The sequence below is a fragment of the Peromyscus leucopus genome, chromosome 1 (genome assembly GCF_004664715.2).
Source record: "Peromyscus leucopus breed LL Stock chromosome 1, UCI_PerLeu_2.1, whole genome shotgun sequence".
Lineage (NCBI taxonomy): Eukaryota > Metazoa > Chordata > Mammalia > Rodentia > Cricetidae > Peromyscus > Peromyscus leucopus.
In genome coordinates this window covers 58373282-58397619 of record NC_051063.1, presented here as the reverse complement: position 1 = coordinate 58397619, position 24338 = coordinate 58373282, and the positions used below count along the sequence as shown (strand labels likewise).

Genomic DNA, 24338 nt, shown 5'->3' with positions numbered 1-24338 from the left:
ACTTTCATAAGTCTGCCCCTGTGACTAGAGAGCCAGGAGGCGATCTGCATGTCTTGTTTGGAGTGGTCAGGGAAGGCTTCCTTTAGGAGGTGGTGTCTAAGCTGCCGCTGAGGAGTCCAGCGGGCCAGGAAGGTCAAACACCGGGCCAGGAGAGGAGACAGGATGTCAAACATTTGGGTTTTAGCAGTTTTAGCGGCTGGAATGTTTCACCCCAGGGAGGATGGGGAGGATGGGCGAGGAGTCGTTGAGGGAGGGGTCTTAGCCTTTAACAGGGTGGCAACACGTCGCTCCAAAAAGAGACAAGACACCTGTGGCTTGGGGTCAGCCCTCCTGCTTTTTAATACTCCAGCGACCACAGGTCGTTAATTCAACCTCATCATACAGCTAGAAAACCGAGGCCCAGAGGCCCCAGACATGCCTGATCACAGGATTGGCCTGTGCCAGACACCACTGATTCCCTCAAACACTATCCACAAGAAGGTGGGTAGTTCAGAAGTGCCTGTTTTCTCCCTGATTCCATGGCTAGCACTGGAGGAGAGAGGTCACAGCGCCTCTTCTCACATTCCCACCCTCAGCCTATACCAGTCAGAACAGTCTAAGGCCCAAAAAGGGAAGCCCCAGAAGGAGGAGGGCTGAGCACCCTGCTCTGTGGCCTGGGCCCAGCAGGCCATTTCCTCAGTGGCTGTGTCCCAGGGAGGGCTCCTGTGGCCCCGGTTCCCCTCACAGCAGTGTGCAGCTGCAGCTTCTCTCCTCCATGGCCACCAGGAGCACCCTGAGGTTTCGCCTCGAGTAGGGCGGGTAACGAAGGTCGTTGATCTTCTCCATCCTGGGGCTGCGCAGCAGACAGGCACGCTGGTTGGAAAAGGTGTCGAAGGAGAACTTGCCGTGGTACCTGCCCATCCCGCTCGATCCTGTGGGCAGCACGGAACACGGAGTTTAGGTCCTTGGTGGCCAACTGAGGGGACATCACATAGACTTTGCTCTGACAAGTGGGCTGTCTGAGCCTCTCTTTCCCTATTTGTTCATTGAGCTAATCGAAAGACATTATGGATAGAAAAAGGCAGAGCCTTGAACCTGCCGCCAGACCAGTATGCCAGGTTTTGGTGTGGGACAGGAAAACTGAAGTCAAGGGCATGAATTCTCCAGCCAGGCTACCCAAAGTTGAATCCAGCTCTGTCCTAAACAGGTATGTCACTTTGGGCAAGTGACTGTGACAGTGGCACCCTCCTCCTAGGGCTGTGGTAGACATCTTCAAACCTGTGTGTTTTCTAGTGTCTAGGAAGGGAGAAGGACTCAGCCCAGAAAGTCCAGGCAGCATGACCTGGGAGTAATGGAGCTGGCTTGTTGGAATGAGTGAAGCCAGAGGAAAGTGGAATCAGACAGACAGAGGATGGGTGGGGAGGGTGGGGGACTCAGGCTTAGGGACAACTCAGCCTTGAAGGCGAGTGACTTGTCAGGGCCAACCTCAGTAACTGCCACAGCAGACTAAGAGAGGGGAACAGGAGCAGGGCAAGACCAGGACAGGACAGACCATGCTGTCACTCCCATACTGAGTATGACCAGGTGGAAGGACCAGAATGCTTTCAATGAGGAAGCAGGCTCCAAGACGAAGCGGCTGCCTGGGTCACGTGCCTGTGGGGCTTGCTGGAATATAGCTGTGAAGTTTGCAGTTGTGTGTGGGGTGGGACATCTCCGCATCCCAGGCCTCCTGGAAGGAGAGATGCGCAGAGCTGGATTTGCGGGGACCTGGGAAGGCTGAAGGAGCGTCACCTGACCCTACTGTGGAGTTGAAGGCACCAGGATGAATGGCAGAAGACTGGAAAAAGTCAAGGAGCTCGTGACTGGGGGCAACTAGTATCTTTTTACAAAACCTACCAAAATGATCTCTCTGGGTTCTCACCCACATGTTTAAGTGCAGGCACAGCTGGAAGGTCCCCCACAGCTGTAGGGAGGTGGGGGGCAGGCTAGATGGACACAGACTATGGAGAGGGGCTTCCTCCCGTGTCCGCTGCACTGGGAGCGGGCTGCATGTTCTGCAGTTAGCATGCTCGAGCAGCGGGGGTGGATGCAGCCGTGGAGCAGCCCAGAGGGCAGAGCTCTGCAGCCACCTACCCACTCCTCCAAAAGGAAGGCTGGACAGGGTCATGTGCATGAAGCCATCGTTCCCGCAGAAGCCCCCGCTGCTGGTCCGCGCCAGGACCTGTTTAATCACCTGGGGGAGAAAGAGGAACTTGTAAAACATCTGGTTGTACCTTGTTTCAGGAAGGGCCTGAGGTCCAAGATAGGCCCAATGGACCAGACTCACAAACTCCACCCTAGGGACTGTTCTCTGTGTGTATGTGTGTGGCCCTGGCAGGGGGGGCAACACAAACCCAAGGAGAAGTCATGAGACCTGGTGTCACCTAGGAAAGGCAGAGTGGCACATGAGGTGACTGCTGAGTCTTGTGTGACAGCAGGGAGAGGGAAGGGAGGGGCTCTGTGGGGAGAGTTTGGGAAGCCAAGGCCAGGTTTGGACTCAGCAGCCTGAGACTGGCCTTGCCTGACTTCCTGAAGGGTTCTCCTGCAGCCCGCGGGTCTGAGCCGGCCGGAGGGAAGGGAGATAGGTTTGCTCTACTTAATATAATGCTGTCCGGTGAGGACGGCTCTCAGTCGGGCCTTGTCTGGTGGAGTGGATCCCCCCAGGGAGCAGCATTGCCTCAGCCTGAGGCTGCCAAGAACCACGGTCACACCAGAGGATGAGCAGGCTGGGAGACAGCCTGGCTTCGAGTGCTGGGTTCGAGAGACTTTGAGGGACAGTTGGCCTCACTACCAAAAGGGCTGTGATGTGATTTCTTTTTTGTTGTTGTTGTTATTTTTCAAGACATTTGTTTCTCTGTGTAGCCCTGGCTGTCCTAGAACTCGCTCTGTCGACCAGGCTGGCCTTGAACTCAGAGATCTGCCTGCCTCTGCCTCGAGCACTGGGATTAAAGGCGTGTGCCACCAGCACCTGGCTTGTGTTGTGTTTTCTAAAGGTTCCACAGAGAAAGGGCTGAGGAGGTCCCAACAGAGCCCCCACTCACGGGGGAGCAATGGAGGACGTGGTCACCGAGGAAGCGGCCAGGACAGAATGGCGGCCTGGGTAGTTAGTTAAACCCAGCGTCAGGTATGGTAGTGTTGCCTGTAATTACGCCCGCGGCGGCAGTGGCAGAGTAGGGCCCAGAGTTCAAGGTAATCCTCAGGCTGGCCTGAGCTGTTTGAGACCCTGCCTCAAAAACAGGGCTGACGAGATGGCTCAGTGGGTACAGGCGCTTGCTGCCAGGCCTGACAAACTGACTTCGAAATACACATGGTGGAAGGAGAGATCGGACTCCCTCACATTGCCAACAGACTCTCACACAAATGCAGTGCCGTGCACACCTGAAGACACACGCAATAAACAGATGTTTAAAAAATGCTTTTAGCCGGAAGGTGGTGGCACACACCTTTAATCCCAGCACTTGGGAGGCAGAGCCAGTCCGATCTCTGTGAGTTCAAGGCCAGCCTGGGCTACAGAGTGAGAGCCAGGACAGGCGCCAAAGCTACACACAGAGAAACCCTGTCTCGAAAAACCAAAAAAAAAAAAAAAAAAAAAGAAAAAAGAAAAAAAAATGCTTTTAAGGCTGGGACCAGCAACATGGTTCAGTGGATAAAGGGACTTGCTACCAAGCCTAAAGACCTAAGATTGATTCCCAGGACCCACATGGTGGAAGGAGAGAGCCGACTTCTGCAAGTTGTCCTCTGACCTCTACATGTTCACACAGATACATAAAAATGTGATAAAAAGTGTTAAGCCAAAACCATGCACAAGACTCATTCTAATTGAATTAAACGGCCCAGGAGACAAGTCTTTCCCCTGGATCAAGAACATTTCTACAGTAACATGGTAGCCACCCCTCCATAGAGAGGGCTCTAGCACACTGCCTCCCTTCGGGGCCAGCGCAGAGGCTCGCTCAGATACTCGAGACAGGACAGAACAGCTCTGAGCAGAGCCTTCTAACAGACACAGTCTTCCCAAGTGACCTTTAGCTTCCTAGATACATGTGGCTCTGGGGTAACCAGAGTCATTCTCTCTGGAAATCCCATCCCCTATTACAGAGTAGTGAGAAATCAGGAAAATGGGGACATTGCGGAGAGCTGCCGGGACTCCAGGCTGAGGCCAAGATCTTGCATGGTGAGATCGGAGTGCAGACGCATGGATGGAGGGCAGCTATGGCGATGCCTGCTGTACTTGCCTGGTTGTGGCACGTGCCAGAGTCCTTCATGGGGGAACTGGTTGTGGCGTGCACAGGGAGTCTACTGCCTTTGTGTCTTTTGTATATTTAAAGTTATTCTAGAATAAAAAGTGTGTTTTAATGAAAAAATGGTGATAGCTGAGTATGAAACTTATTTGGTAGGTTTTTTTTTTTTTTAAAGGTTTATTTATTTAATGTGTACTGGTATTTTGTCACACAAATGCTGTGACATGCACACCTGAAAACACACTTTGTGTGAGGGTTTCAGATCCCCTGGAACTGGAGTTACAGATAGTTGTGGTTGCTGGGAATTGAACTCAGGTCCTCTGGAAAAGCTCTTAACCACTGAGCCATCTCTCCAGCCCCATTTGGTAGGATTTTGTTTTGTTTTGTTTTTTGTTTTTTAAATTTATGTTTTTTTTCGAGACAGGGTTTCTCTGTGTAGTTTTGGTGCCTGACCAGGAACTCACTTTATAGACCTGGATGGCTTCGAACTCACAGAGATCCGTCTGCCCCTCCTTCTGAGTGCTGGGATTAAAGGTGTGTGCCACCACCGCCCCGGGCAGGTTTTTTGTTTTTAATTATTACATTTTATTTATTGTGTGTTTATGTGTACTAGTCTCAGCTCATGTGAATATTTTGTAGGAGAAAAACTTGTGGGAGTCTGTTCTTCTACCACAGGATTCTTAGAGATTGGGCATCTTTACTGGCTGAGCTATCTCACCAGCCCTCTTATTTGTTTGTTTGTTTGAATCTTTGAAGATTTATTTATTTTATGTGTATGTTTTGCCTGCCTGCATGTATGTATGTGTACCACGTATGTGCCTGTGCTTGAGAAAGTGAGAAGAGGGCATCAGATCCCCTGGAATTGGAGTTATGGATCACTGGGAACCAAACCTGGGTCCTCTACATGAGCAATGTGCTCTTAACCACTAAGCCATCTCTCCAACCCAGTTTGGTAGATTTTGTCTAGTGTGCAGGAAGCATTCGGTTTGATTCCCCAGAATCAAATATAACCAGGTGTCATTAACCCATTTATAATCCTAACACTCAGGAGGTGGAGTCAGGAGGATCAGGTTCAATCCTGGACTACATAGTTTGAGGCTAGCCTAGGCTACATGAGACCCCCATCTCAAAAACATGTTTGACCAGGTGTGATGTCATCCAGGAGAGTTTGGCCCAGGTAGGGTTGACTTCCAGGAGAGAGGTAGGGACAAAGCCAGGAGGCCACCATGCATGAAGTCCTGCTCTGTGGCCACCCTCCCACAGCCCACTGCTGGTATCCCATCCCACCTGGCTTCTCTTTGAGAAGGCATACAGCGCCAGCGGCTTCTCGCGCCGGTTGATGAAGTCGATGGCCTCGTCCAGGCTCCTCACAGTCACCATAGGCAGGATGGGCCCAAAGATCTCCTCCTGCATCACGGGCTCCGTCTCCTGCACGTCCACTAACACGGTGGGTGCTGCAATAAAAAGGGGAACCCAGCCTCACCCATAGGCAAGACGTGTCCAGAGCGAGGGCTCCGATAAAGACAGCCTGTGCCCCACACAGAGCAGTCCCAGGGTCTGACTTCCTGGGACCTCAGGCTTGGGGTCTGGAGTCTCACAGAGCAACAAAAGCTACAACAGAAGTTCAAGCCATTCTCTGAACCTCTAGAGTGGGGTCGTAGGTCAGTGAGTCCTGAGAGTCAGAGGCTCAGAGTCACGGTGGTGTGTTGCTGTGGAACTGGGTCCCAGAGCTGTGTACTCGAGCCAGGCTCCAGAGGTGAGACAGAGGAGTTAGTCAGACATAGGCTGAGACTTGTAGTCCAGCGTGGGCCCCTCCAGCTTGGAAAGGTCTGAAAAGCCCAGGTTAGGAAGGGGGAGACTCACCAATGTAGAGATCGCTTTCATCGCTCTGGCCACCAATGGCCACGCGGCCACAGCCCAGCAGTCCCTGGAGACGCTTGAAATGTTTCTGGTTGATGATTCTGCCCAGGCTGGGGGAGGTCTGTGGGTTGTCTCCATAGAAACGTGTGATGGCGTTCTGCAGGGCCGGCACTAGCCGCTCCTGCATCTCCTGGCTACACAGGATGTAATCGGGGGCCACACAGGTCTGGCCAGCATTGAAGCAGCGGAACCAGGCCACACGGTTGGCCACGGTCTGAGGGTCACAGTCGTCATCCACATAGCAGGGGTTCTTACCCCCCAGCTCCAGGGTGATGGGCGTCAGGTGTTTGGCAGCAGCGGCCATCACGATCTTGCCTACATAAGCGTTCCCTGGGTACATGGAAAGGGCCTAGAGTGACTCATTAGTGAACTGGTAAGTGGGTGGCCTTATCTGAGTCCCTACACAGGGACTCGAAAAGAATTTATCCTACACTCCCAGCAGTGAGTTGGACTCTGTGACCCCCTCCAATGTAGCCCCTCAGCTCCTGGCTGTATTCACTTCTGTCCCTGGCCCACCTTGCAGCTTATGCTCCAGCCTGTCACAGTGTTAGCCACCTCTCTAGCTCCTAAAACCTCTGATGTCCTCTGCCTTGTCCTCTAAGGCCATAGTCCAGCTCCGCCTGCCTGATGCTCAGTCCCTCCTCTCTCTCACAAACTCCTTCCCTGAGTTCCTGGTCTATAGGCTCCTCCTCACTCCCCCTCTCCCTCTGCCATCTACTCATCCCCCAGGTTGTCCCAGCCCTTGCCTGCCACACCATAGTTCTTCCGTTCCTTGTTTACTCTCTGCTCACCTCAGCTCAAACACCGCAGAGGCACTTTGGCGACAGGGACACTTGCCTGTAGTCTTAGTGCTCAGAGAGCTGAGGTAGAAGATTGCCTCAAGTTCAATGCCAGCCTGCACTACACTGTGAGATCCTATCTCAAATAGTGGCTGATCCAGCCATGGTGGTACACTCCCATACTTCCTGCACTCAGGAGGTAGAGGCAAAAGTGTCAGGAGTTGAGGGTCACCCTCAGCTACGTAGTGAGTTTGAGGCCAGCTTGGGTTACATGAGATCTTGTTTGGAAAAAAATAAGACAAACCCAAACAAGAGCAGCGTCCAAGGGCTGAGAGTATGGCTCAGTGGTAGAGCACTTGCCTGGCATGTATGAGGTCTGGAGTTGATTCCCAGCACCTCAAACACGGATAAAAGACTCCAGAATCCCAGCACTCAGGAGGCAGGGGCAGACAGATCTCTGTGAGTTTGAGGCCAGTCTGGTGTACAGAGCGAGATCCAAGACAGCTGGGGCTGCACAGAGAACCCCTGTCTCCGGGGGTGGGGTGGGGGGGGAATCCCAAACATGTAGCCTCTGACATACAGTCTGTGTACTCAACAAAGATGCCCTGGTCTTGGGAGGATGAGTGATGAACACTTCCTATGAACCATATGCTGTGATAAAGGACCTTGTCTTCTGTACAGACCTGTGCTTTGAATTGCCTCAGATGAGAACAGGCTAGATTAGTCACGGGACCCAGCAGTGAGATCCCGGTCAGGTCTGTTGGGACCTGGCTTGAAAGCTGGCCTTGGCCTTACCTCTGTACCTGGCCCTGAGAACCTAACCTAAGTGCCACCAGGGCTGAGGATGTAGAGGTGTCTTTGATGGCACTCCCCTGCCTCTCTTTTCCCCACAAGATTGGAAGACCAATCTACCTTTGCTTCAGCAGCCTTCCCTGTCCCTAGCTGGGCCTTTCCTAGGCTTGAGGCAAGGTCTAGAGAAAAGTCCAAAGCCCACCTCTGGCCTGTTACTAACCACCTGCAAGTTGAGCCAGCCAGCTTAGGCTCAGACCCACTTGGGCACTGCCCACTACCTCTACCATTTTTATCGTCCAGAAACTTCATCCTGACCCCTTGAAGCAGACGCCTGGGATCTGGGACATGGTAGCAAATGGCAGGTAACCTCTGGGAGCTAGTCTCACTAAGAGCTTGGGTGCAAATCCTGTCGTGGCCAGCTGGGCAACCCTGGGTCGGGTTCTGCTGCCCTTCAGCACCCCAAGGCAGCCTCTTACCTGTCAGGGCTGAAAGGAGATCACAGGGCCTGCTGCCGGGAGGTCATGGGGTCTGCTGTCAGGGTCTGGTGCAGCAGGAGCTTGGAATGGGTGGACTTTTGACTCAGGGTTGAGGTGGGGAGTTGGTTGGTGGTTGTGGACATGGTAATCTGTCTTCCCTAAGGGTCTGGAGGCTGGAGCCACCCCTGAACCTCACCTGTAAAGAAGATGTGGTCGAACCTGTGTTCCAGCAGCTTCGAGGTCTCCTGAGGCCCACCCAGCACCACGGCAAAGCAGCTCTGTGGGGAAAGAAAGGTCCTCAGACCCATCTTCCGAGTTTAGGGGTGGTCCAGCCTCCATGGAGCCCACCCATCTTGCTTCACCCAGGCTTCGATGATCTTTCCTGGGAACATCCAGGGGGCTGAACACTGCGGTCTTAGGGAAGAATGAAGCCAGGGCCAGTCATGGGACCCCAGGGCACAGACTTCCCTGGCTACATCCTAGAAGGGAAACTGAAGGGGAGGGGCAGTGATGTAGCCAAGGCCATGCAACTCAGAAGAGGTATCCCTAGCCAAGCATAGCAACTCATTCTTGTAATTCAGCTCTCAGGAAGCCGAGGCAGGAGGATCACAATGAGTTTGAGGCTAGCCTTGGCTACAGAGTGAGGCCCTGTTAAAAAAAAATGGAAGAAAGCGGCGTGGTGCGCATGCTTTAATCAGCAATCGGAGGCAGAGCAGCGGATCTCTGTGAGTTCGAGGCCAGCCTGGGCTACAAGTGAGCTCAGAAAGGCGCAAAGCTACACAGAGAAACCGTCTCGAAAAAAAAAAAAAAAAAAAAAAAAAAAAAAATGGAAGAGATGGGGGCTGGAGAGATGGCTCAGAGGTTAAGAGCACTGGTTGCTCTTCCAAAGGTCCTGAGTTCAATTCCCAGCAACCACATGGTGGCTCACAACCATCTGTAATGAGATCTGGTGCCCTCTTCTGGCCTGCAGGGATATGTATACATAACAAATAAATAAATTTTGAAAAAAAAATAGAATTTGAGACGAAGACTAGAGAGGTGACTCAGTAGTGAGAGTGTTTGCTGTGCAAGCTTGAGGCCCTGAGGACCCACTGAAGAGCTGCGTGTGAGGGCAGGCACCTCTAATTCCAGCACTGGGCAGTGGAGAAGGACAGATCCCAGAGATTCCCTGGTCAACTAGTCTAGCCAAATTCTCCAGTCCCAGGAACCAGTGAGAGACCTTGCCTCAAAACATAGGATGAACATTTCCAAGAACCACCAGGGGTTGAGCTCTGGTCTCCACACACATACACACAAACAAGCATGCACACACACACACACACACACACACACACACACACACCCTCAAATACACTCCCCCACACTGAAGGCCCTCCTGAGGTTGGGCCATGTCCCCTCCTTACCCCCACCGGAGCTGCCCAGCCCTAGGCCTCGACTATCCCTCTTACCTGGTCCAGATAGCGGGGCAGGACCTCAGCCAGGATCTTCTCAATGGCCTTGCTGGTCTCCGAGGGCTTGAGTACCACGCAGTTCCCTGCAGTCAGCACAGAGGGAATGCTAGGAGAGGCAGCCATGCAGGGTGCGTGCTGGCCACACGAGCTCTCAGATGAAGAGTCAGAAGTGATGGATAGACCCTGGCCAGGGGCTGCCTAGGAGCAGGGTGCCAGCTCCCCTGTCTTCCTTTTCTGGTTTCCTAGATAGTCCTGTGTTCTCCAATGAGTAGGATTGTGGGAAGGTGGAGGTCTCACCTGCAGCAATGGCCCCCACCAGCGGCACAAGCGTCAGGTTCAAGGGGTAGTTCCAGGGCACAATGATGAGCACCAGGCCGAAGGGCTCCTTCCGGATGAAGGCTGAGTCCAGCTGTGTGGCCTGGGCCAGGGGTGAGCTGTGAGGCTCTGTGGAGCCCCACTGTGGGAGCAAACAGTTCCCAAACCCCAACTGCCACCCTGACTCCGTCCCAACTTACCAGATTCTTGGACACTTTCTCATCCTTCATCCACGATCGCAGGTTCCTGAGGGCCAGGTCCACCTCAGCCTGGCTGATGGCAATCTCAGATACTTCCGACTCAAAGGCTGACTACAGAAAGGAATGAGGGTCAGGGTTGAGTCCTAGGGAATCCCAAAGCAGCAAATAGCTGGGGTGTGGGGAAAATACTTCCCAAAGGTCCTGCATCTCTTTATCCTTTCATTCATTCATTCATTCATTCATTCATTCACCCACTCCAGGGAGCCCTGGGCACCTGGAGGCAGAATATAGTGGAGTCAGAATATAGAAGCAATCCTAGTAGGTGCAAAGGCCCTGTGGCTGGCTGAGGCTTGCTCTGCTTCTGCTTAGCAGGGAGTACAGAGGGAATAAGGCATGATTCTCCTCGGTCAGTGGTTTCATTTCCCACAGCCCAGGTGGACAGTACCAAGTGCCCATGGGAGAAGTAAGAAGACAATGGGGATGTGACTCAACCATAGAAAGATTGCCTAGCATATACAGAACTCTAGGATCCATCCCCAGCCACACATAAACTGGGCATGATAGCATACACCTAGCACTGAGGAGGCAGAAGCAGGAGGACCAAGAGTTCAAGGTCATTCTCAGCTTCATAATAAGTTTGAGAACCTATCTCAAAACCAAACCAAACAAACAAACAAAGGACCATGCTTCTGACTTCTGCAAGCTGTGTGCTCTAATCCAAACTCCAGGAGGGGTCCAGACTTCAGGGTCAGGGATGCCAGAGCCAGGTTGGATTGAGATCATTGAAATTCAAGCTCTCCTGGGTAACAGCAGAAGATGGAGGCCTGCAGAGGTGATGCAGAGTGCCAGGAAGACCATACAAAGGATGTGCCATGCAATATAAGGGGATGTGCCATGCAGTATAAGGGGATGTGCCATGCAATATAAGGGGATGTGCCATGCAGTATAAGGGGATGTGCCATGCAATATAAGGGGATGTGCCATGCAGTATAAGGGGATGTACCATGCAATATAAGGGGATGTGCCATGCAATATAAGGGGATGTGCATGCAATATAAGGGGATGTGCCATGCAATATAAGGGGATATGTCATGCAATATAAGGGGATGTGCATGCAATATAAGGGGATGTGTCATGCAATATAAGGGGATGTGCCATGCAATATAAGGGGATGTGCATGCAATATAAGGGGATATGCCATGCAATATAAGGGGATATGCCATGCAATATAAGGGGATGTGCCTGCAATATAAGGGGTTGTGTCATACAATATAAGGGGATGTGCATGCAATATAAGGGGATGTGCATGCAATAAGGAGGTGTGCATGCAATATAAGGGGATGTGCATGCAATATAAGGGGGTGTGCATGCAATATAAGGGGATATGTCGTGCAATATAAGGGGATATGTTATGCAATATAAGGGGATGTGCCTGCAAAGCCAGGTGGGTGTTCTGTGCCACTCAACCCCACTGTGCTTCCTAGTAGCCGAGCCTGGTTCAGGCAACTTTTAGCCACACACAGCTCACAGCAAGTCTGGCAGCTCCTGAGGACCCTATTGAGGTATGGGGGGAGGATGCACACAGTGGGCACAGTGACCTCAGGAGAGCAGGGTACTTTGAGTGAGATTCTTCCTCAGGCCCTGCTTTTCCTGGCTGTGTGTCTCTGGGCAAGAAACTGCCTTCTCTGAACCCTCCTCTAGAGATAACTGGCTGTGACTGTCCAGCAGGAAGAGTGCTAGGGGTCGGAGGAGAGAATGACCACAGCACTGGGCAGATGCCACCTGCCGAGGGTGGAGACCTGAGTAGTCTGGCCGGATTAGAGGGAGGCACCAGGTTGAATTTTCTGGGCCGATGCCTCCTTTGTAAGGTCCAGGTTTCTGGAGTCAGATGAGAAAGCAGAGTTGGAACCTGAGCTGAAGGGGGAAAGGTCGGGTCTCCTGGGCGCTGGGCGCGGCTGGTGAGAAGCTGTAGGAGTCAGTCCCAGGAGAGCCCATCAGACTGGGGCAGACTCTAGGGTAACAGCAGGGGATAAAGAGAAGAGGAACTCACTGGGTCAGTCCCTTGGAGGGACTGGGGGACCCTGTATGGCTGCTGCTGGAATTGGGAGGGAACCCCAGAACCTCCAAGATATAGAAACTGTGATGTCCACAGTGCCAAGTGAGACCAAAGTCGTCCAGGGCGTGGCCCACTTCCTCAGGCCTTCTCTTCCATATCTCTCTGTCTCTGTCTCTCTCTCTCTCTCTCTCCAGCCGCTTTGGGCTCTGCAGGTCCTCAACTGCAGACACACTAAGCTCTTCAAGCCTCAGGACCTTTGCATATGCTGCTGGCCACTCCCTCCAACGTGCATGCAGCTCTTTCCTCCTCCTGTTCTCTGACTCTGTTCTGAGGCCCCCTTCTCAGAAGAACCTTCGTTGGCCTCACATACCAACCAGCATCACCATCCGGCCCCCGACTTAGCACTGGAATGTCTGCACCTCACATGTTACCAGGCCACACGCACAGGGTGGATTTGCTGTCATATTGTCACCACCCTTTCCCCGGCGGCGGAGGTCAGCTCTGTAGACACTGGGACTTTGCTCTCTGTGTGTTCCCGGAGCCTATCCTGGCACCCGTACCAAGCACAGACCAAGTTTTCCATAAATAGCTGCAGCGTAGATGGGGGACAGAGGGATGGGGGCCAACAGTCACCCGTGGCTCATGGAAGGACCTGGGGTCCCATGGGCTTTCAACTCCTCTTCCTGGAGGATGTGGCTGAGCTGTGTCCCTTGTCCCAGCTGTACCACCCTTGCTGACCCAGGAGGGGGATGGGGAGACACACACACCCTCCCCCACTGTCCCTGCTCCACGCACCTTGCGCAGGTCCTGGGCCAGCGCCTCCTGCAGCTGCTGTTTGTTGTCCCGAAGGAAGCGGCTCAGGCCTTGCAGCTGCGCAGCCCGGAACTCAGCCGGCCGCGTGCGCCCCGTGTGGAAGGCCTCCCGCAGCTGCCGCAACCTGTCCTCAAATGAGTCCATCCTGCAGGACAGCGCAGTGTGAATCGGGCGGCTGCCCTCACCTTTGCGACAGTCCCCAGCCCCTGCCCACCCAGGGCCTCCCTTGGACAACTCCATTGGTGACAAGAGTGGCCTTTGAGACGGTCCTTCTGGGACCCAGCCAGACACAACAGGCTCTCGTCCTCCTCCTGCCGCCTGGACTACGGAAGGGATGAGCTTGATAAGGCTGGGCAGGTGAGCCGGGGCTCTCTGCTGCTTTGGGGAAGTTAGTTCCGACCCAAGGCCCCTCCTGCTCTAGGGCCCTCCCAGGGGCTAACACTTCACCCTGCCTGGCCTGAGTAGAGTGGACAGGAGGGACACCCCGGCAGCCACCACAGCTCTTGTGGGACTGCACGAGGAGCCAGGCTGGCTGGCGGCAGCTCAGAGGCCTGGGGTGACCTCGGGCAGACCCTCAGCAAAGGGAAGAATGGCTTGGGCCTCCCAGAGGCCCTCCTGCTCACCTCAGCAGGGATGCCCGCTGGACCACAAGAGAAGGTGGCAGCTGCGGAGGAGAGCCAGCTGGGGTGATGGGAGTCGCCAGCCGGGGCTGGAAGACAGGGAAGGGGCCTGATATTCCCCTGGGCTCACGTCTGTTTACACGAGGCTCGTCAGAGGAGCCTGTGACGCATTTTCTCCTTGGCCTGGTACCAAGGACAGGTCGGGGACCCTTTCCTCCTCCGCTGTCTGCCTTTGGGTCTCAGTGTATCTGACACCTACACCGATGCTCTTTCATGTGCTCTCACGGTGGTCCCTTGCTCAGCTTGGCTCTGTACTGACAGATACCACAGGATGCCTAGTTGCCCTCCACCTACCTCCTTTACCGATTGCCCCCTCCCATGGGACCAGGAGGCCACTCCACTTTGTCTATTTAACTCATTTCTTGGGGCTCAGTGCCCCAGACTTCCCAGTGACAAAAAGATAGTTGCTGGAGTTGTGGGGGTTTGTTGCTGTTAGTTTGTGTTTAATTTTTTTTTTCACGTGCCTCTGTGTGTGACGTTCATGCATGAATGTGTTCCCATGTCCATGCAGGCCCAAGGTTAATTCTGGGTCCTCAAACATGCTCCACCTCATTATTAAGTCAATCTCTAAACCGAACACCAAGTTCACAGCTAAGACCAATCTAGGGCTGGAGATGTGAACTCAGCAGTTAAGAGCACATGCTGCTCTTCTAGAGGACCTGAGTTCAAATCCCAGCAGCCACATCAGGTGGCCCACAACCAGCTGTGACTTTAGCTCCAGGGGATCTGACACCTCTGGCCTCTATAAGCACTGTGCACTCACACACACACACACACACATAATAAACTAAAAAGTGCTGAAGGAAAACTAGCCAGACAGTTTGCTCTGGGGATCTCCTCCCTCCTCCTTTGGGCTATGGAATTCCAGGCAGCTGTCACACCCACCAACACTTGTGTGGGTGCCGGGGATTTGAACGCTGGTCCCCTTGCTCGAGTGGAAGGACTTTATGTGCTCAGTCATTTCTCCAGCCCGGGGTGTTTCCCCCCTGGTTGAATGTGAGACGACAGGTGGTCCTTACACACACTATGTAGCTATGATGGTCTTGGACTCTGGGTCCTCCTGTTTACAGTTCCTGAGTGCTGGGGTTATAGGCACATAGCGCCATGCCTGGCTTAGCTGACAGGCTTTGTGAAGATGAGGCCCTGCCTTCTGCTTCTGGGCCCAGGTGGGCACCAGTGCTTTGCCACTGTCAGGCAGCTGTCTGTCTGTCTGTCTGGAGGCCTTCGTGGAGAGCAGTGATCTGGAGCAATAAGCCACCCCAGAGGCTGTGCCCAGGGTCCAGTGTTGACCCTCCAGGCCTCCTGTGCCCAGGCTCCAAAAGACAAGCTGGAAACTCGGAGAGAGTGTTATCTCCATCCTCAGTGTGTCTCAGGGCTCTGCTTCTGCTAGTTGTGAGACCTTGGGCACAGACTCTCCTGTCCTGCCTCAGTTTCAGGAGGTGAAGCCCTGGCTTGCAGGAAGATCTGAGAAGACTGCTGTACAAAGCATTTGCCGTTGTCCCCAGAAGGCACAGGGAGACCAGCAGCCCATGAGTCACCAGCAGAGTTGGGGGGACATTCTGTGGTTAAAGCTCTTGCTGTGCAAGCGAGAACACCAGAGTTCAGATTCCCAGGCCCAAGTAAGTGCTAGTGGGCACGTGAGCTCCCCACAATTCCAGCCTCGGAAAACAGAGACAGGACTCCCTGGAGCAAGCTGTCTAGTGAGGCTTCTCATACTGGCAAGCTCTGGGTTTGACTGAGAGACCCCGCCTCAAAGAGAATGAAAGTGGGAAGCTGTGGGAAAGGTTCCAAACATCAACCTTAGGCCTCCTGCATACATACATACATACAAACACGTGCATCCCCACACAGTGACTCCACACACATGTGAACACACACACCCATGAGAAAAGAAAAAAATGACGCCACCAACAGTCCCTCCCTCCCTAATGCCCTGCTCACTGGAGTCTCTTCAGAGCCCACAAAAATGTAAAGCATGCTACCAAACATTGGCTTGTGGGCAAGGGAGCTCTGTGGGTGGGGTCTATACAGAACATTCTAGAAGTGCTCCTAGCAACACTGGTGCCAACTCACTATGGCAGCAGTACACACACCTCTCCTGCAGGACTGCCACCTGGCCCACAATGCCCCCTCAGGGTTGGTCACTGTGGAGGGTACCTGAGGGTGTGCCCACTAGGGGCTAGAAAGCCAGGCTGGACCTGATTAAGCAGAGGAGCTAAGGTCATCTGCCACCTGGGATCAGGAGTCTTAGACTAAGACATCACAAGGGAACTGGGAAGTCACAGTGGACATACACTAGGGGATTCTTATGTAACTCCTGTACCCCATCCTCCCTCCACAGGTACATCCCATCCTGGGGAAGTATGTAAGGATGTCTGCCCTGACCCCTTTAAACACAACAGAGGCACAGAGAGGACAAGGAGCCAGCCTGAGGACACCCAGTTCCTTCACATTGGAAAACCTCAGCCCAGAGGCACAGAAGGCTGCCTGCTTCTGTCTCCCTGTTCCTGGAGCATGAGAACAGGGCAGCCAGTGAGTGGGGAGAGGACAGACAGTCCTTGGGAGGAAGCAACACTTGTGAGCTGCAGATTCAGGACCAGAAGGACAATACTTGCCCACCACAGGAAGAGAAGAACCCCTGAGCACAAAGAGCCAATCTGTTGGGGTCTCCTTCCCTCAATCCCATCATTCCTACTGATCCCCACCATGCTGTCCTGTCCAAGCCCAGGGCTCAGCTGGTGAGCCAGGGGGTCTTCCTGAGAATGGGGTGGGAGTTTCTATGTCATTTGTATTTTCCTGGGGCCTGAGTAGGACCATGGGCCTGGGGATCCCTCTAAAAGTAATAATCAGCCTGGCATGGTGGGCCATGCCTCCAGTCCCAGCAGCAGAAAGGCATATGAGTTCTAGCAAATTTCATATGAACCAAGGCTACATGAAACTCTGTGTCAAAAAAACCCAAAATTATGGGCTGGAAAGATGGCTTGGGGGTAAAGGAGATTGCTATGCCAGCTGGACGGCCTGAGTTTCCTCTCTAGAACCCACATACAGGCAGAAGGAGAGAACATCTCCACAAAGTTGTCCTCTGACCTCCACGGACATGCCATGGCATGCACCACCCCACGTCATAAACAAATGCTCTAAAAAACATACAAAAATGCTGGGTGGTAGTGGCGCACGCCTTTAATCCCAGCACTCTGTGAATTCGAGGTCGACCTGGTCTATAGAGCAAATTCTAGGACAGCCAGGGCTACAGTGAAACCCTGTCCCTAAAACAAACAAACAAAAATAAATAAAAAATTTAAAAATTACTAGCTAGGGGCTGGAGATGTAGCTCATTGATAGAGTGCTTGTCTAGCGTGCAGGAGGGACTGAATTTGGTCCCTTGGGAAGTGGAGGCAGAAAGATCAAAGAGTTTAGGGTCAGCCTGGGCTATCTATGAGACTGTGCCCACAAACAAACTGGTGCTGACCATGGTAGGTGGGGCTAGCCTGGGCACTTGCTGTGGATGTCCAGGGCTGCGGGGTGAGCCTGAAAACTAGAGAAGGGGGAAGGCGTGAGCACTGAGGCCCACACTCCATCACCCAGGGGGTTAGCTGTCATGCAGAGGCCCTGCCCTGTGCCCTTGGAAGGGTCCAGCTGGTGGACTTTCCCTCTGGCTGGTGCCTGCTCTCTCCTACCCCACTGGGCTCCTGTGCAGGAAAGCTCAGCCCAGTCCCTCATCCTTCCTGCCTCAGTTTCCTCAACCACACCACAGGCCTCCGTGGTCAGGGGCTCCGTGACCTGGACACAAATCTCGTTCACTGGCTGGAAGACGTCACGCAGGTTTCCTGGCCTCTTTGGCTCATTCTTTTGATTAGTAAAATGGTCAGCTCTTGGTGCACCCTGCATGCTTGTTCCTGGGGAGACTCAAAGGCAGAGGTTTAGAAAGCCTTGGTCCAGGCATGGCCCCCAGAAGCACTTAGTAAGAGGTGGCGCCAGAGGCGCTGGGGGAGGAGGACTCCGGGATAAGGGCCCAAGGACACCTTAATCCAGTGTGGGATTTGAGAGGGCTGGGGATCTCGGAGACAGTGAATGAAGGTGTGATCTCAAGGCCTGGAGACCTCCATCAGGACTGCCAGAGGTGGGGGCGCTAGGTCAGGCTCAAAGGCCCCCAGGCCCTGAAACTGAAGGGGGGTCCTGCTTTAATCTCCTATTTGTGGCCTATGTGTGGCTTTGGCTCTGTGTTCCAGGAGACTGCCCAGAGCTTTGGGCAGCAGCTTCTCCTAGCCATGGTCCCTAGGGAGCTGGGACCAAGACATTCCTGGGCCTGGAGACTGAGCCTGCCCTCCCATAGATAAGCTGCTAGAAGGTGAAGTCCTTGGAACCACGAGACCCCTCCCCAGGCACAGCAGGAGCCTGCCTGTCTTTCACTGGGCTCTGACAAAGTCTGTTGCTGAGGAATCTTTCCTAAGATCTTTGGAGCGCCCCCAACTAGCCGGGCTGGCATGGTAGTTAGTGCCTTGGAAACTTGGTGCCTGAAGAGACTTCCAGGGGTCAGAGGCCGCGTTCTCTCCTGTGGCGGCGGCGCCCGTGTCCCTCATCCCCCTCACAGGATGAGTCCCCCAGGAGGAGGAGGGCTGTGGAGCGCAGTGCAGACTCAGGAAGCCAGCTGAGCCCTGTACTCCTCAGCCCTCCCCCTGAGTATCTTCCTTCCCTTTTCTCCTCAGGCTGCAGGCAGATGAGGCCTGAAAGACACAGGCTGCCGGTGTGTGAAGCCACCCACTGCCAAACAAGACAGGGAGCCCGGCACCCCAGAGCAGCGAGGCTAGATCCCAGCCAGGACAGATCAATAGCAGACCCACTCCCGTCTCCCTGGGATACAGTACCTGAGGCCTCGCCAAGCTGCCCTTCTTCCTGGCTGTCCAGCCAGCCTGGCACCCCGCCTTTATGCAAGGTCCAACAATGCCTGCCCCTGGGGCGGGGCCACCCTGGCCTAGTGCCTGACCTTGGCTCCAGGCCTGGTGGAAGCTTCGAGCTGGGATTTTACCAAAACATCTATCTTGTAGCGGCCTAGAGACTCTCTCAGACCACAGAAAAGGAGGCAGGGCCCAGGGAAGGGTGGCGTTAATTCAGGGTCACACAGCAGTTCTGAGCATTGAGTGGGATAGTGAGTGTGTGTGTGTGTGTGTGGGGGGAGGCTGAGGTGGGCATGTTCTCGGCCCTAGGAGGAGAGCCGGGGAATTTCAATGTGAAGGTGGGACCCAGTGGCCTGGAACATTAAGAAAGGCTGAACACTGCCACCCAGCCTGGTCTACACTGAGTCTCAGTTTCCCTGTCTGCTAAGAGGTCAGACCCAGAGTCCAGAAATACAGTCTCAGGACTAGGCCCTCTGCCAGCTGTGTCCCAGGCCTCGGCCTTCCTGTGACCCCCCAATCTACCTCCAGCTGCAGCCCACTCACAACCTCGTCACCCTCAAACCTCGTATTTTACAATGAGAAACTGGGCCCTGTGAGGGGACGGGTCTTGGCCACAGAGGATGATACGCACGGCAAGGCTACGACTTGACGAACTGAGGATGTGTCTCTCCCCAAAGCCATCCCCTCTGCCTGCCACCCTCAGCCAGCCATCATGATCCCCTGGGGTCCTGTTCCTCTGCAGGTGCAGAGCTGAGCCTGGCTCCACCCCGGGGACACCTGTGGGAGCCAGCACAAAGGGGGATGATCCTGAGCAGCTGCGGGGGGCGGACAGGCTGGCGGTTGGGTTACATGGATGTGTGTGTGAGAAAGGGACATCCTCTGTACCTCTGCCCCGGGGTCACATGCAGTCTTTCCCCACAGGTGCCCCGAACGAGCCTGGAGGCTGCTGGCCAGGGCCTCTGTGCCGACCTTGCACCTAGGAGATGATGCTCCTCACCGCCTCACCCAGCTCCCCAACCTACCTGGGAGGGCAAGAGAGGCCCGCAGGCCCAAGCCCCGCTGCCAGCCCTGCAGGATTCAGTTAGCTGGGATAGGTGTAGGGCCGAGGGGCCACCGAGGGCCCTGTCTTCTGCGTGGGATGGAGCCCCCAGCCGCCGCTTGTCACGTGGATCAGCATGTGACAGCCCTGCTGTGCTACTGTCTGGAACTGAGCCAGACACACGCACAGGCAGAGCGGCTGTCATGTAGGGCTGAGCTGGCGCTGAGCCGATAGCTCTCAGCCAGAAACTAGGCCCAGAGAGGGTTAGCCACTGGTCTGAGGCCACACAGCAAATGAGGGGCTCATCTGGGAAAGATCCTAGTAAGCAAGAGGGGTGTTGGATTCTGAGAGCCTCCTTCCTAGCCAGTGGGCTGTTGGGGACTTCCCTGCGAGTTTAGGGGTTATATTTGTCTCAATTTAGGAACAGCCTCAGATAAGGCCCACAGGAGGTCCAAATTTCTAGGATAAGGTACCTGAGGTTGTAGTCCCTGTCCAGGGGCCTGGGACACAGCTAAATCATTGTCAGCATGATACAGCCTAGAGTCACTTGAGAGGAAAGCCTCAACTGAAGAAACGCCTAGATCGTACTCGCCTGTGTCCGTCTCTGTGGGAGACTGTCTTGATTGTTCATTGGTACAGGCTAGCCCGCCCATCATGGGAGGCACCATTCCCTGGGCAGGTGGTCCTAGGCTGTCTAAGGAAGCTAGCTGGCCTGAGCCTGTGAGCAAGTGAGCCAGTAAGCACCGCCCCCCCATGGTTCCTGCGGCCCTTCTTCAGCTGCGAAATGAGTCCTTTGGTCAGCGGTGATGCCGTGGGAAGCAGTGAGAAACCCTGCCTTCAGGCTCCTGTCTTGATGCTGCCTTGACTTCACTCGATGACAGACGGCATCTGGAATTATGAACCGAAGAAATCCTTTCCTCTGTTAAGCAGTTTGATCACAGCAGAACAGAACCTAGAACACTCCCCCAGGATGGGGATCCGGGACAGTGCGCCCCACTGTCCTGCCTCTTTCTTCTGTCCTGTGGAGTAGGACCTGGCACTCACGGCCTTGCCAAGGGGATCAAGAGTAAGTTGTGTCGTGGGGACCATGTGCAGAGCGGGGATCCTAAAGCTGAGACCAGTCAAAAGTCCTCACTGTTTTTATCTCAGTCCCCTTGGGGACAGGAATAGACAGGGTGTAGACTGTGGTCTGGACCTGAGAGTGCTCGTCCTTCACCTGCAAAGAAGACCTGACCAAGCCAGTAACCCTCAGGGGGTCTCTGTTCTCACCTGTAAAATGGAGTTGACCCTACTTGTGTTACAGGGCTCAGAAAGGATAGTGCAAGAATCATCCAAGAATCATCCGCAAGGGCTGGAGAGATGGCTCAGAGGTTAAGAGCACTGACTGCTCTTCCAAAGGTCCTGAGTTCAATTCCCAGCAACCACATGGTGGTTCACAGCCATCTGTGATGAGATCTGGTGCCCTCTTCTGACCTGTAGTCATACATGCTGTATACAAAATAAATAAATAAATCTTAAAAAAAAAAAAAAAAAGATCTTAAAAAAAAAAAAGGATCATCCGCAAAGTGCCTGATGATACACCTAAAACAAGCCCAGTGGTGGTGACGCACACCTTTAATCCCAGCACTCGGGAGGCAGAGGCAGGAGGATTTCTGTGAGTTCAAGGCCAGTCTGGTCTACAGAGAGAATTCCAGGACTGCCAGGGCTACACAGAAAAACTCTGTCTCAAAAAACAAAACAAAACAAAACAAAACTAAGAGTGCCAGGCGGTCGGGGCACACACCTTTAATCCCAGAACTCAGGAGGCAGAGGCAGGCGGATCTCTGTGAGTTCGAGGCCAGCCTGGTCTACAGAGCTAGCTCCAGGACAGGCACCAAAAATACACAGAGAAACCCTGTCTCAGGAGTGGGGCGGGGGAGGAGAAAACAAGAGGGAGGGGTGTGTGTGTGTGGGAAGGTTAGGGAAGAAACCTGGAACACAGCAGGAGACCAATATGAGCAGCTGGCCTTTTTCCCTGCCCTCCCGAGGTTTGTCCTCAACACCAAGTTCAGAGGAAGAGGTGCAGAAGAATGCCCTTGGCACTCACTGAGTGTCAAGACCCCTTGGCACAGGTGCGCAGAGATTGCCAGTCCCCTGCTCCTTCGGGCTCTCAGCAAAGCTTGTGAGGCCCCTCTTGTGCCTTTGGGTCACACATCCTCAGACCATTCCCAGGCATCCAGCTGAGACTGCAGGCCCAGAGAGGGGTGGCCACTCGGCCACAGCTGCACAGAGCGGTCAGGTGAGCATTCACACTAGCTAGACTCATCCCCACCCACAGCATTTTATGAATGTCTGGAGTCACCATCCCTCAGTGAGGTCCTCTTTCCAGGACCATATGTCTCAGTAGACAGCAGCAGCCCTGTTTCCTGGCCACTGCTGGGAGGAACTGGGCAGGGTCCCTGGGTCATCTAGGCTTGAGACCCTTTCAGCTGCCCGACTTGAAGATCAGCACCATTGGTTTGGGGGTTGGGGTTTTTGACATAAGGTCTTATTATGTAGCCCAGGCTGGACTCACATTTGGGGCAGACTCCTCCATCTCAGCCTCCCGAGCCTAGGCTCACATGTGTGAGCTGCCACAACCTACCCCGGCCCCCTTTTCTTCCTGTGAGGGACATTGATTCCTGACATAAGGATCATTTAAAAACATGAAGTGTTATTGTAGAGAAGGCACTGGGAAAGCATGTGGGGTATAGCTGCTCAGTACTGGGGTGTCACCTCAAGCTGTCATGGTCTGACTAGAGGTGGCAGGGACAGAAGCCTTGCCAAGTTCTCTGTTCTGCAGGTTGCACTGGATGTCTACCTGGGTGACATCTATTAGCTTAATGCTCTCTGTCAGTGTTTCTCTCTCTCTCTCTCTCTCTCTCTCTCTCTCTCTCTCTCTCTCTCTCTCTCTGTGTGTGTGTGTGTGTGTGTGTGTGTGTGTGTACATATGCCAGCCTGCAGAGGTCAGAGGCTGACCTTCATCTTTCTCTTCTTCCACTATTTGATGCTCCAGGAGTGAGCTCAGGCTGTCAGATTTGGCAGGAAGTATCTTCACTGGCTGAGACATGTCTTAGACCCTGCTTCTGTCCTAAAATCAGTGGCTGCCCGAGCACAGGCTTTAGGGACATGACACTGGCCTCTGCCCTGGCACACAGGGCCCTCTGCCGATGTGATTGAAGGGGTGCACTCCTGGGAAGGGTGGGGCTTCTTTTCGGTGTTCCCCACACCCTCCTTCAGAGCATGCACATAGTGCAAACCACACATACCACACACTCCACACCATGCATAAACACACACACACACACACACACACACACACACACACACTCTCTCTCCACACTGCCTTTTCCACTCACCACCCACTGAGCCCTCCCTGCACTACAACTACAACACCCACCTCAGCTGCTATCTTTTTTTTCTTTGTTTGTTGTTGTTGTTGTTGTTTTTTGAGACAGACTTTCTCTGTGTAGCCCTGTCTGTCCTGGATCTTGTCCTGTAGACCAGGCTGGCCTCGAACTCAGAGATCCGCCTGCCTCTGCCTCCAGATTGCTGGGATTAAAGGTGTGTGTCACCACCACCCAGCAGCTGCTAACTTTTTTTTTTTTTTTAATAATTTAACTTTAGTTTATGTGCATTGGTGTGAAGGTATCAGATCCCCTGGACCTGGGGTTACAGACAGTTGTGAGTTGCCATGTGGGTGCTGGGAATTGAACCTGGGTCTCTGGAAGAGCAGCCAGTGCTCTTAACCACTGAGCCATCTCTCTAGCCCCCAACTGCTATCTTTTCATCGTGCCTCACACCTGCCCTCAATTCTATAGGATCGCATCCTCTTGGGGTGCCAAAGTCCACTGCCAACCCAGCCCTATGATCACTCACCTGCAAGCTCACCATGGCCACCACATAGACTTTGTTATCACTTGAGACAGTGAACACTGGTGTCCACGATGACTACAGCCACGTGACTTCCGGGCTTCCTAATGCCTACCGTATCCCTGTCACCGTATCCCTGTCACCCTGTGTCCTCTATGCTCCCGCACCTCAGGCACTACCCTCTCTACTGATTTTTTTTTTTAAAAGATTTATTTATTTATTATGTATACAGTGTTCTGCCTGCATGTATCCCTGCAGGCCAGAAGAGGGAGCCAGATCTCATTACAGATGGTTGTGAGCCACCATATGGGTGCTGGGAATTGAACTCAGGACCTCTGGAAGAACAACCAGTGCTCTTAACCTCTGAGCCATCTCTCCAGCCCCTTGTTTGTTTTTTTAAGACAGTGTCTTGTGTAGTAGATTCTGATGTCAAACTCAAGATGTGGCTCAGGCTGACTTTGAACCCCTGATCTTCTTCCTCCACTCCTTGTATGTTGGACTTACAGGTGTGCACAGCCATAACCAGACACACGGTGCTGGGGATCAACCAGGACTCTGTGTGTGCGATGTAAGCACCTGACTGACTGAGCTACATCCTGTCCTGTCCTGTCCTTTTATATAGCCTCTAGGCACTGTTGGGGAATACTGTTTTAAGGTGTGTTACTTTTGTTTATGTTGCATTTGTTTAACTCTGTGAAACTGTGTTACTGTGCCTGTCCGAAACACCTGGTGGTCTAATGGAGAACTGAATGGTCAATCGCAAGGCAAGAGAAAG

At 53.6% G+C, this 24338-nt stretch overlaps 1 protein-coding gene across 5 annotated transcripts; it reads right to left on the bottom strand.

Moving 5' to 3' along the window:
* Positions 1–315: 315 nt before the first annotated feature.
* Positions 316–19780, bottom strand: Aldh3b1 (aldehyde dehydrogenase 3 family member B1). Of its 5 annotated transcripts, none has more exons than XM_028871702.2 (10): positions 19656–19780; positions 13041–13203; positions 10190–10300; positions 9972–10092; positions 9672–9757; positions 8420–8501; positions 6120–6506; positions 5544–5710; positions 2113–2212; positions 316–911 (listed from the first exon to the last, which is right to left on the bottom strand). In XM_028871702.2, the coding sequence occupies exons 2-10, from the start codon at positions 13200–13202 to the stop codon at positions 721–723; spliced, it is 1407 nt and encodes a 468-aa protein (XP_028727535.1). In that variant the 5' UTR covers position 13203; positions 19656–19780; the 3' UTR covers positions 316–720. The 5 variants fall into 5 exon arrangements, with proteins under 5 accessions (XP_028727535.1, XP_028727528.1, XP_037064426.1 ...); XM_028871695.2 differs by lacking the exon at positions 19656–19780 and adding an exon at positions 18604–18730; XM_037208531.1 differs by lacking the exon at positions 19656–19780 and adding an exon at positions 13682–13739.
* Positions 19781–24338: the final 4558 nt, after the last annotated feature.